Source organism: Aulonocara sp. 'chitande type north' Nkhata Bay, linkage group LG10 (genome assembly GCF_057382095.1).
Source record: "Aulonocara sp. 'chitande type north' Nkhata Bay isolate Kocher_YH1m ecotype deep benthic linkage group LG10, A_spYH_male_GT1.1, whole genome shotgun sequence".
NCBI lineage: Eukaryota > Metazoa > Chordata > Actinopteri > Cichliformes > Cichlidae > Aulonocara > Aulonocara sp. 'chitande type north' Nkhata Bay.
In genome coordinates this window covers 5,408,506-5,420,699 of record NC_141353.1, presented here as the reverse complement: position 1 = coordinate 5,420,699, position 12,194 = coordinate 5,408,506, and the positions used below count along the sequence as shown (strand labels likewise).

The window sequence follows — 12,194 nt, the reverse complement described above, 5'->3', positions numbered from 1 at the left end:
TGGGAGAAATGTTTTGTCACTCATCCAAGTAACTGAAGGTCAGCACCACTGACTAGCAATGGGCTGTGCGCTCAGATTTGTGTCTCACTGCCAGCCTGAATGCAATTCGCACAAACAGTTATTATATTTAAGGGAGAATTATTTTTTCACAGAGGGCAGGTAGGTTTGGATAACATATTTCCCTTTTTAAGTGAAATGATTATTCAAAAACTGTACTTGAGATATCTTTGTCTGAAATCTAATGTTAGGGGTAATCCATCTGTCTGCAGCCTAAGGCTGGAAGCTTAGGTATACTGTGTTGGGCCCTAAAGGCAGTTGCACTTGAGACCTTCAAGGAGTAGGGAGTGCTACGGTAACTTGGCCTGCCAGCACCCGCTGCTAAATAGAGATGAGTTTAAGTCCTTTCCCTTGATGCCTGATGAAGAAGGAGCTCAGTGTTTGTTGATTTTGGCTCGCTGTGGTAGGAACATGCAGCATAGATAATAAGCAGTGCCATTAAGAGAGGGAGCGCAAGCCTTAGTTTGCAGATGAACGAGCAAAAACACCCCACTGACATGTTTACAAAGTGCTTTTATTTATTTACTACAGCCCAGTACACAAATAACTTGTTATTAATGCATCATGAGGTGCAGTCAATCTGATGTGTAATGGATATTTGTGACTGTGAAATTCTATTATCATGGGTACGCATAATAAGCGGCTGTTCAACGACTAGCATACGCAAATTCACCTCATGTTTTTTTTAGCATTACTTATTATTCATTTCTAGAACTGGTTGACCAGCAGCTTGAAAAAAAAGCAAAACTACTCAAATAAGATTCAGAAAGTGGATAGATGATTAACGCTGCTGATTCTGAGGTAACAGGAGGAGGAGTTTTAGTTCCTTGCCCCGATTTCGAGTGTTATTTTTCAACCGGCGCAAGTTATGATCTTCTTGTAGCTTGAATGCTACACTGTGCCTCATTTCAGTGCATCATGCTTGAATGTATTGACAGCCTAATTGATCTGTGCAGAACAGATGGGCAGGCAGGTGGGGGGAGGAGGAAGGTACGCTCACTGTGCGAGTGCATGTTTGTTCTCGGAAATGACTACAAAGCTTTTTGTGTCTTTTTTCTTTCTGCAGAAAAAGGAATGTTGTCAATATTCCAAAAGCAAAAACAAAATGAGCTACTGCATATTGGAGCGCTGTTAGGAGCCATTCCAGTCGGCAGTGATGACTGTAACATAAAAATAACAAAGTAAATCTAGGTTTACAATGTGGAGTGCAGCTGGTAAAAGTCTCGCGCTGGGCTTCCATCTGAATAGCCACCTAAATGGAACGGTGCTATCTCATTTTTGAAACACTGTACTGGTTACTGACTGCCAACAGAATTCACAAGAACTGTTTTGTATCAGTGTCCATTAGTACGTCCATGGGTTTGTGCAAAAAGCATTTTTCAAACAGCACATTCATCTCTGTGGGACACATCTTAGAAATTCGGAAAAATAAAAATACACATCTTTTTACTTTAGTCATTCACGTGGTTTTGGTTTTAGAGTGAACTGGTCTTTTTGCCACCAGGATCTAGTGGTTGTGCCCCAACTTTAAAGAGGACTACTCAGACATCTCAATACAATCTCGGCAGCAGTTATAACTCCTGTCAAACTGTCCTTGATCAATCCATTAAACCCCTCCAAACCTCCTCCACTGTAACTCACTGAGGCTGACAGCATGTCTGAAAAACCTTGTGCGCAAAATGCACAACTGCCAGAAACAGAAGAAAGGGTTTTAAACAATGGCCATCTCGGTAATTGTGCTATTTCAGCCACATTACACCCCACGGTACTTCCCTCCCTAAAGGAAATTGAGCTGTGTGCTCAGACTGTAATTACAGAGTGGTTATCTAGGTTTGGTGTCGGCTATTTCATCTGGCAACTAGTCTGGTGAGGACATCCACATTGCAACAAAGCAGCTGTTTTCAGCTCCTGCCTTGAAGTCACATCAATAAAGTACATTGTAAACACATGAGTCACTGACAGTCATTGGAGAAGAGTTTCCTGAGGTCATCGAGGTGACTGATAGTGACAGCGGTGATTGGCAGATTCCAGTGTCATATTACTGGAAAAACAGTCTGAGACCAGACTCTGTGACTCTGGCTCCGCATGAACGGCCCCTTCACACGAAGACGAGGGATGGAGAATCATTCCTAAACTCTTCTTCATTGCGTCTTCTTCTCCACATATATCTGTGCTGGCACTGATCTGAAGCTTCTTCTTCCTTTTAATCTATGCCACTTTGTATAACAGTATCAGAGTGTGACAAGAACACACATTTAAATGTAAATTTACCGACGGGGGGGAGTCTGCTGCTAAAAACAGTACAGTTCTCTCTTTTTTTTAACTCACCATGTGTTTGCTAAAGTGAAAATAAGCAGCTTTAATCCAGCCTTTATAGTCCCAGAGGAGCATCTGGAGTCAGTGAAGGAGCACTTTCACAGATGCTGAGTTCATAGGCAATGTTTACAGGCTTGTAAAAGGGAGCCTCAGCAGTGGGGCTGGGCCCAAAGACACCACACTGACACAAACGATATCATCCCACTTGTGTCAAAAAACATTGCTTTAGTACGTCGCACATGGAGGTTCATCTGTGCTGAACACAGACATGAATGCATGTTGACAAAGAGCCTGTAGCCAACTGGCAGCAATTTCAGTTATACACGTGTGATTGATGGAGGATCTGAGGATCCAGCAGTCTCGTTTAAACATATCTCTATCATCCCAGAGGTGTCTGATGTCTACAAGAAAGAGCCATACTATGACTCGTAGTGTGCGTATGTGGCAGATTTCGCTTCTGAAAGCTGAAATCAAAAGCACCATATGCATACATCTGAAGGCAGAGTCATGAAACAACAAAAGCCAATATTGTGCATCATACATTTATATCCAGGGATTCGGTGACACTTAAACCTACACTGTTTGGTACTCTCCACCACACAGACTGGGACATAGAGGAGCTGCTTAACATTTTACACGCAGCAGCAGCTGGTAAAGGCTTTTTCCACCAAACCTTGTACAGTAGCAAGAAAGCATGCATTTTTTAGCAATGCTGTCCACAGAGGGATTCAAACTTTCAACCCTGCCACACTCACTTACAGTAGTGGAGAAGAAACTGAAGGGTTTTTGTTTCACAATTGCATTGTGTCCATAATTCATCTAATGGGCCCAATGCTAGAGATAAATGAGCCAGCAAAGTCAGATTTCTGTGGGGAGCAGATGCTGGTGATAATCCAGTATCCCCTGGGCAGGTCACACAGTAAAGCTGCATATGGGCTACTCTGCTGTCTGTTGTTCCTAAGTGGCCTTTTAAGTGACATCATCTAGGAGGATTACTCACTTATGCACAAATGCTGACATAAAGGGGGCTTCCTACAAGATCAGCTGACTGATGTGAAATAGTAACTTTGTAAACTTTATAACGGACATTGTACAAGTGTTTTGTTTGTTTGATAACCATAACCACAAAATAAGCAATTTAAAACTTACCATATGCCAAACTTCCGAGTGCAAATACAACCAGTAAGGGAACCAGAGCCGGACTGTACTCCATTATACAAATGTGCACATAGGTAGATAAGGTTGGTGGCAGTCTTTAGGCTGTCAAACAGCAGGAGCAGCACTTATAATTTCCACACAGACCCACAAATGAGCGCCAGCCTATGGTATGAAATGTCAGCAACTAGCAGCGGACTCCGCAGGCAGCATCTCAGGCGCTCTACAAATAAACCATAAGTTCAAACTTTAATCCCTCAACGCTTCTGCAAAATCTGCGTTTAGTGTCGTACAAAGCAAGCTGCAGGTGATGATCGGAGGGGCGGCTGAGAGTAAGGTGAAGGCGGCGCCCGGTCAATGAGTCCCGTTTTTTCCTCTTTTTGTTTGTTTTTAACAGAGGAGAAACATTCATCAGGGCTTAGTCCTGTAGAAAAACAGCCCCAAAGTAGCCGGAGTCATCGTACCAGGACGAAACGTCCACTTTGTTAAAAGCTCAGCTCCATGTGTGTCACTGCTCCGTCCCTCTCTGTCGCTCCGCCACCAGCACTGAGCCTCAGCAGCAAACAGTGCGCTCCCGGAGCCAAAGCGCACCACGGTAACAGTGGCCACAATGGCATTACCGGCTTCCGCTTGTGCTTTCAAAATAAAATTCTGATGAAGCAACCTGATGCAATGCCTACGGCTATATTATAAATTGATAAGTTAGAGAAGCATATCTTTAAGAGGGTAATCACTGGAAAATGAATATTAAAAAACAGCTGTGTTAATGCCAGTGGAGCCGGCAGGTCCTGACTGACCTAACAAAATGTGAATGATTGGTTACAGAAATCATTCAACCTGTCAGGGTTGAATGGCACCTCATCTAATAGTTTCGACTCCGGAATATCTATCTATCTATCTATCTATCTATCTATCTATCTATCTATCTATCTATCTATCTATCTATCTATCTATCTATCTATCTATCTATCTATCTATCTACACAGAGAGAGAGGGAGAATCTACACTATTAACAAAAGCACATCTCAGTTAAGCTGTGACAAAACCACCAGCCTGCTGTAACAGTATGCTGAAGGCAGACTCAGCATGCCTCCGGTTCATCCTTGTTTAATTCCGACTAACTTTACCACTCCAGTACCATTCTCTTAAAGGGCCAGTGCGCTCAATTTCAATGCGTATGTTGCGGGAGCCTCCGAGGGACCATTACAGTGAAACCTTGTCAGGCTATGTATGTAATGTTCGTATACCTTCTAACCAACAAAACACGATAGGACCATGACCAGTTAGTCATTTCTGTTAAATTCAGATTTAAATAAACTTCAGGGTCTTAGAGACACAACAGAGGCAACTACAGTTGAAGCAAAACGTTTGTGAACCTTCTCGTAACTCCCATAACATCTGCCTGGATTAATAATAAAATGGCAAAAGTTACTAATGGAAATATTTACTTGTTTTTTTTTTTTTCAGCCATTACTGTGGGTGATTACTCAGTGTGCTTGATCTGGACATGAAAAGTAGATACGGTTAGTGTTTCGTCAGATTGTATTTTGGCTATAATTGTAACTTAGATGAAGATTAGAGACGAGTAACCAATACAGAATCCCACAAGTAATCCAAACAGTTTTGTACTTTGTCTCTGTTACTCCGTTTCTGTGTCCTCCATGCGCTGGTAAGATGTTTCCCACTTAAGCTGTGAATTTTCCTCAGCATTGAGAAGAAGTCACCATGCTGTTCAAAAAAGTCCAGATGTATAATATGCAATCAAAGACAGCTTGGACACTTTATCTTACATCTATATAGTTATATATATGAATATTTTGCATCCTTGAACACGCTATGAAGAGCATGAATGCTAATGTAGTGCTGCAAAGATTCATGATCTTTGCATTCATTCAGAAACCACCTTTTTTTTTCTTAAACTGAACTCATAATACTCAATGAGGCGCAAATGTCAGCTTTTATCTCATGGCTGTTATCTAAACACACAGGCATAAATAATTTTGGCAATAGTTTGAATCCAAATGCAAATTTCTCTTACATGTGTACGACCTTTGATTGTGCCGACTGTGATGCTATGTATACAAATAAGGCGATAGAAATGACTCAGGCACTAAAAGATGCAAACAAGCCCCCCACACTGCTGCAAAATGTCACTATTTATCTGAGCACAGGCTCTGCCTGCAACTGATGGAAAGCGAAAAGCAATATTACATGTGCCAGGAGATACGGCAAACTGCAGCCAATGAAACTTGACTTAAGAGCCACAATTCTGCAATAAGGAATGATTGGCTAGAGTGCTGTTGAGCTGAATAAATATTAGGGGTCAGAAAGACCTGGTAAACACACAGCTCTTGACATTTATAGAAATGCATTGAATGGTGGTTTGCATCAAGCTGCGCATACTAAGTTGAGCTTTAACACATTCTGTCTCGCTGTGTTCTCAGCATTGCATGAAACAGAAATAATTCCACATCAGTAAGGTCACAGTGTCTGCTGCAGAGAGCTGAAAATAAATTCTCTCTTTTTGGGTTAACAGGAAAAATGAGAAGCAAGCGCCACTTAAACACCCCTGATATTTCTTTCATGTTTTATGCATGTACATGTTTAATTTAATTGCAGAAACTGATTAATTGAGCATTGCTCTGTGATTGAATAAAACATGATGAGGCCCTCCACTTAAACGCATTTCCGTTTGTCTGTGACTGATGCCGCTACTTTGGTGCTTTCATCAAACATTTGGCATAGCTGTCAGTGGAATCAAGCACTCCATGAATTCAGACTAATTATCCACATTAGGAACTGAATTACAATGACAGCCCATCAGTGTGGATTGGTGCTGTGCAACACATTTGCAGCTGAGCCATAGACCACAGAGTTTTGCCCTTTCCACGCACAAAGATTTGCGTGTGGAAAGGGCATAATTTTTGCTATTCATTTGAAAGCATTGTAAAGGCCACGTAGAGTCAACTTTTGTGAAATGCCAGCATTAAAACATTTCCTGGAATTCCTGGCAGCATAGGAAAAGACGGCCTCTATAATATATAGAGGCTAATTGATGGTTTGGTTGGCAGGAGACTTTTCATTGCCCTACCTCTAGACCAGCCAGTGTTTGAACAGAGTCTCTGGAATCTACAAACAATAAATGTCAATCCAAATAAAAAAGAGTGTTTCCACAGTTGTTTAGAACAGATCCACTGAAAGAGTTGAATTCAGCACATGGCAAGCACGCTTCAAGACAAACGTATCGTCATATTAAGTAATGCACTGGGCAGCTGAGCCTATATTTATAAATAAACTAATGACTTTAAGTGAAAGGAGCCTATGATGTATGAAGGATCTTTTTTTCCCCTCTTTTGGCCGAGGCTGCACTGTTTCTGCAGGCTGTTTAACTGTTCCACTCTGAATGGCTTTCAAATGCCTTTCAGAAGAGTGAGAAATATCAAGCATCCCCCAAACATCAATTTATGGAAACCAAATCAGGCTTTCAGACCAACGTACCACACACATATCATTTACATATAAGCTCCAAAATAATCAAAAGGAAAGAGACTTGTTATTTAAAAGTCTATTCGTTTATTTAAGATGAGACAGAGCTCATTTTGCATGCATGTGTGATGCAAACAACAAACTATCAGTGCTTTGTCATTTTAAGGAAAATTAATCTCTTGCACTTCTCACCATGAAGGGTTTTCTAAAGAGTGCTTTCAGTATATGAAGCTGTCCCAATGGCATTGAGTAGTTGTGGAGACAGATTAATTCTTAAAAAGTATACAATTTCTTTTGGCTTCATCCTTCTTCTTTAAGCAGCATTGTTGTAGGTCAAACCTGATGATTCATGAAGTGTCATGTAGAAATGTATTACTTCCTGTCCAAGGATGTCTATAGATGTGACTGACTCTGAGGACAGAACAATAAGTGACCTTGGAGATGTCCATTAAATGGAAAATGACATATTTTGTTCTTTCTTTGTGTCTTTTAAAATAGGGGGTCATTTTAAGGAGCCAGTACATGGCTAGTAGAGGACCATTGTAAGTACAATAGGTGGATTTATTGTTGTGTTTTTAAAGAATGCATTATATTCATCATATGCATTGTGTTCCAGTTTTCCACTTTTAGAGTTGAACAAATAAAGACACAGTAGACATTGAGACACTGATAGTCCACATGATATGATATTCCCAGGGTGTGGTTGTGTTTTTGAGATGAGCATTCTTATTATATTTTGAGTTGTGCTGCCAATTACAGTTTTTGTTGTACAGTTTTATTGTTTAACTTTGAAGGATAGTTTTGCTTTGCTTTGTTTTTTTTAACCTAGTTTTACTTCCTGCTTTTTAAATTAGCTGCATGTGTACTTTTAGTTCTTTGTCACATTATTTCACAGCCTTCCTCCATCTCTCTGTCTTGGGTCGTCTCATCTAATTTCATGACCTTTTGATGTAAAGATGGAGCGCTACACATGGCAAACCTTGGTATTTTCTTTTCTCGAATTTGCCAACATAATTTTCTCCTGTTCGTTACTGGAAGGCAAAAAAGATTTTCCTTATTTTCGCGCTTAAAAGACCATATGAACTGATGTATTGTTCTTCCCACAGAGAAATGGCCAACATCCTTTACCAGAACCACTTCCTTCCTGGCTATAAATCACCATTAATGTATTAAAAACAGTGATGGCAGTCCTGATATTGCTGGGAGTGTTCAAGGAGCAGTTTTGCATGCCGACAATTACAAGAGCTGATAAAGCTGAGGAAGAGGGAAAGTAAAAGTCTCTCAGATATATACGCCCACAGCTGTTGATGTCAGAGATTAGCCTTCTGTGAATTCATTGTGCAAATGCTTAAAATAATTGCTATTTAGCTGCCCCAAACTTGAGCTCTGATTTAAAGCTAAAAATGTTTTTTCAACAATGCAAGTTCATCTTTTAAAGTACCTTTAAAATCCCTGAAAGGCTAACCTTGAGAGAACACTTTTAAGTTGGAAATAGCCAAAACTTGAAGCAGAAAATAACAGACTATTAAGATGGAATCAGTGGCACACTGCCTACGAGGCACTCTGTACATTCTGAATCACATGCATATGCCCCTATATCTGATGATGCAGCAGAGCGGGGAGAATAAGTCATTAAGACTATTGCTTATAATCTCGGTAGGCAGACCCACTCGTGGTGAAATCACTGTTACCTTGAAATGCCATTAAATGCTTATCATCTGCATCTATAACGAGACATTTGAACCTTTTCAAGGTTTCTTCTCCATTTCTAGTAATGAGACCCCCATATGTCTGCACCTTTTTTTAAACTCATAGCGGGTAATAAGAGGACAACCCCCTCAAGAGGATCCAATGAACGAATTCTAGTATAGATTAATTGATTAGGAGGGTGGCGCTCTAAGATGACAATATATCTCTTTATTGATCCACCTTTCAATGGGAATGGCTGTTATCCAACTTCCCTCAGGGATGAAAAGAAAAAAGAGGAAAAAAATACGAGGGGGAGGTGGTAAAGCAGTCCAGCTATTAGGTGGGCAACTAATTTCCTGTTTCTCTTGCTGGCTTTTCTCAACTTGGATTCAGTCCCACAGTGTGAATAAAAGGAAATATGGGCAAGAGATCCAGTGGATTGCCATTTAGACTAGAGCTCTATTGTCTCTCTACTGTCTCTGCTCCTATAAGAATCCATTTCTTTATCTCCACTTCTTCTCAGAGACCTCTTTCTTTGCCATCACTCTATATTGAGAGCACCCCCCCCCCCCCCCCCCCCCCACCCACCCACCCCTCGCCCCAACCATTAATTTTAGGGCTGTGAAGCGAGACGCACCTTCTGCTTTCTCCAACGCTCTCTGCATATATACGAACTGATAGGGGTATATGACAGGGCTGGGCGTCCCGTCTGTTTGCCACCACACATTATGATGAGAGGGGCAGATTGTGGTGTCAAAGCAAACATTAAGCTCTTGTTTATCTGCTGGGGTTAACCATCCAGTGGGTTTCATATACTGACTGTATTCTGTAATGAGTGGGGATGAGGTTTGGCACTTGTACTATAAGCTGTGTGGATGTCTCTCTGAAGACAGTAGCTGAATGGGTCACCAACAGCAGAAACTGGTTATGATGAAGGACCAAAATGGGTAATAAAAGCGGTTATTTTGAATGACGGACAACAATTTTGCATTTTATGACTTGGCTATCCTTTCAATTTGTGAGATGACGAGGACATGGAGGAATCCTGAATGCGTTTGTATTGGCACTAAGCCGTAAGAGCTTCAGCAAACCTTGAAATATATTACAGCATTGGTGTCACTCTACTCTCCTCTTTACTTAATCTCTTCCACTGGGTTTTGGAACAGCCGTGGCTGTTTAAACCATGGTTTTCTTTTCTTGAGCGACTGATTCCTGAGAACACTGGAGAGGTGTTTTGAGGATTGATGTTGCCTCTGATGCATCACTTTCCTCACTGGAAACATATTTCCTTGTTTTCTAAAATGTCTGGAATAAAATTCAGCCTATTGTTACTAAAAGATGTCTTATCTTTGACACATCATGATATTCATTTTGTTGCTCTCTCCTACACAAAAACAAGCTCGCTGCTCCTCACTTTGTCAAAGATGTCTGGTGTCTATATTTCTGGTTTGTTGTCTCTATTGGCTGTGTAGCAGAGACCTCCTATGCCCCCACCTGTGGTTTAGCTGAGAGAGCTTATTGGTATAATGGCAAGTAATGAATGGCATTACCTGACCTGACAAGACTGGACTTACTGTGATGTGGTCAGTTTTAGAGCCAAAGCTTGTAGTAACAAGTGTTGTTCATGACTTTAAACTGTTGCTGTTCTTTTATTAATACATTTAGTAATATATTTGCAAATAAACCGTGAAAAAGTCATTTATGTTTCTATACTGAACAATGCAATTTTCACATGACTGCAGTATAGGATTGTATGAAGTTATGCAGGATGCAACTGTGCCCGACCTCTGCAGTTTCTTGCAGAAGATGCGCACCTTGTTCAAAATAGTCTTTTTCTCAGGCACCAAGTGGTGTCAGGACAGAGGGTCAGAGCCCACAGCCGGCTAGCGCACTGTGCTGCTCTGTAATTTAGCCTCCTCTGCTTCCCCACCCCACAGAGCTCCCATCCATTCCTTTCCTGTGAGATGAAATGACTCTTCCAATTCTCCCATTCTGCACTGGGGCTGCGAGGTGGCAGGGTAGCGGGGAGATGGGTTGGTGAAGTGGCAACTGCAATTATGGCCCTCCCCACAACACACATACCCTAGAGAGCCTGAACAAAATTGTCTCCCCTCCACATACAAGCTCTTCCGACTCCATTCCATCTCCTACCTGCCGTTAACAGGCAGCCCCGGCCAGCTGTTACGGTGTGTGACAGAAGCCATTCATGCCTAGCAGCTAGCTGCCTTATTTTCAGTAGGACTACATGAAGGAAAGAAAAGGCAGTGATTCAGTAACATGCATAGTATTTCCAACTAGCAAAGTAATAATTTCACTAATTTCAATTGGATATTATTAATTTAAAAGTCTAAAAAGGATTAAAAAAAAAAACCTTATGAAACCAATTTTGCTGTAAAGAGAGCTGCAGAATACATCTTTCTGAGGATGCAACCAGGAAGCCAAAAACAAAATCTGTGTGACTGAAATTAGAGACTGCAACCTGAAATAATTTGCCATTTCATACTCCTGTTTCATCATATCCACTTCCAGGGAGCAGTAATCACACACATAGACAGATCAGACAATGCTAGATTTTACACAGTGATTACGAACAGACTGCCAGTCTCCTGCATTGAATTTGACCCCCCATCTCACTGGACTCCTGTGGAGAGGTAAGCTAATATTCTGTTATTACTTTAGCTATGTTTCATGCAAAGTAACCCATTATATTTCCAGGACAGAGCTGTGTTGTCTGGCAAATTGGAAAGGGAAAGTAATTACACCATGAATACACACAGCTAGCTCATTTGTTAGAACCGAAAATTGATCTAATAAAGCAAAATAACACTCACAGCAGACATTCTCATTTTAATGGGAGATGGCAAACTATAGCACAATGCTGAGTGCATACAATATCACAGTGGTCCACTAAAAGTGTAGCCTTTTACTGTTTGCCAGTCCTAGCCTCCAGTGACAGATCAAATAAGACTTGTAAGTATACCTTCATTGTGTCAAAGGTCACTGTGAATGAAAATGAAAGAGCATGACAGCACATGTGCAATCAGGAGGGAAGATCAATGCTATTCAGACCACTTTGGTTTCAGACTGCAGTGCTCACAGTTGATTGTGGTCTTAATGCTTTCTTTGATTACATTTCTTCAGGTTTCTTCATCAAAAATAAAGCTCTGGATACATTTTGGTTGTTTTTGTAACTCCTGTAGTGGTTTGCTGAGATTACTGACCCATGAGTTTGAGATTCTTTACTTTTTTGTAAATACATCATCTGATATTTCATTTAGAAACATTCCCATGAAAATTTAGCATACACGTGTAATTAATGCAAAATAATCTAATACTCTGTCTATGAAGATACTGTACGTGAGCTTTACCTACGGTCAGAGATGAGCAGAACTGTTCAAACTGTTTTAGAAGAAGACTGGAACAACTCATTCCAGACCACAGAACTATTCTGTACAACCAAGCATTTCTGGATTTACTGAGAACAGTCCCAC

The 12,194-nt window shown here is 40.9% G+C and overlaps 1 protein-coding gene across 4 annotated transcripts in view; it reads right to left on the bottom strand.

Moving 5' to 3' along the window:
* robo3 (roundabout, axon guidance receptor, homolog 3 (Drosophila)) overlaps positions 1 to 12,194 on the bottom strand; it is a 172,167-nt gene that overhangs the window by 95,118 nt on the left and 64,855 nt on the right. Inside the window, exon 1 of one of the 4 annotated variants that reach the window (XM_086307899.1) lies at positions 3,523 to 4,069. The exons of the other annotated variants lie outside the window; for them this stretch is intronic. Coding sequence (XP_086164025.1) covers positions 3,523 to 3,586 — 64 coding nt within the window. The 5' untranslated portion in view covers positions 3,587 to 4,069. Of the gene's footprint in view, positions 1 to 3,522; positions 4,070 to 12,194 lie in introns of those variants that run through there. 4 annotated transcript variants of the gene reach the window in all.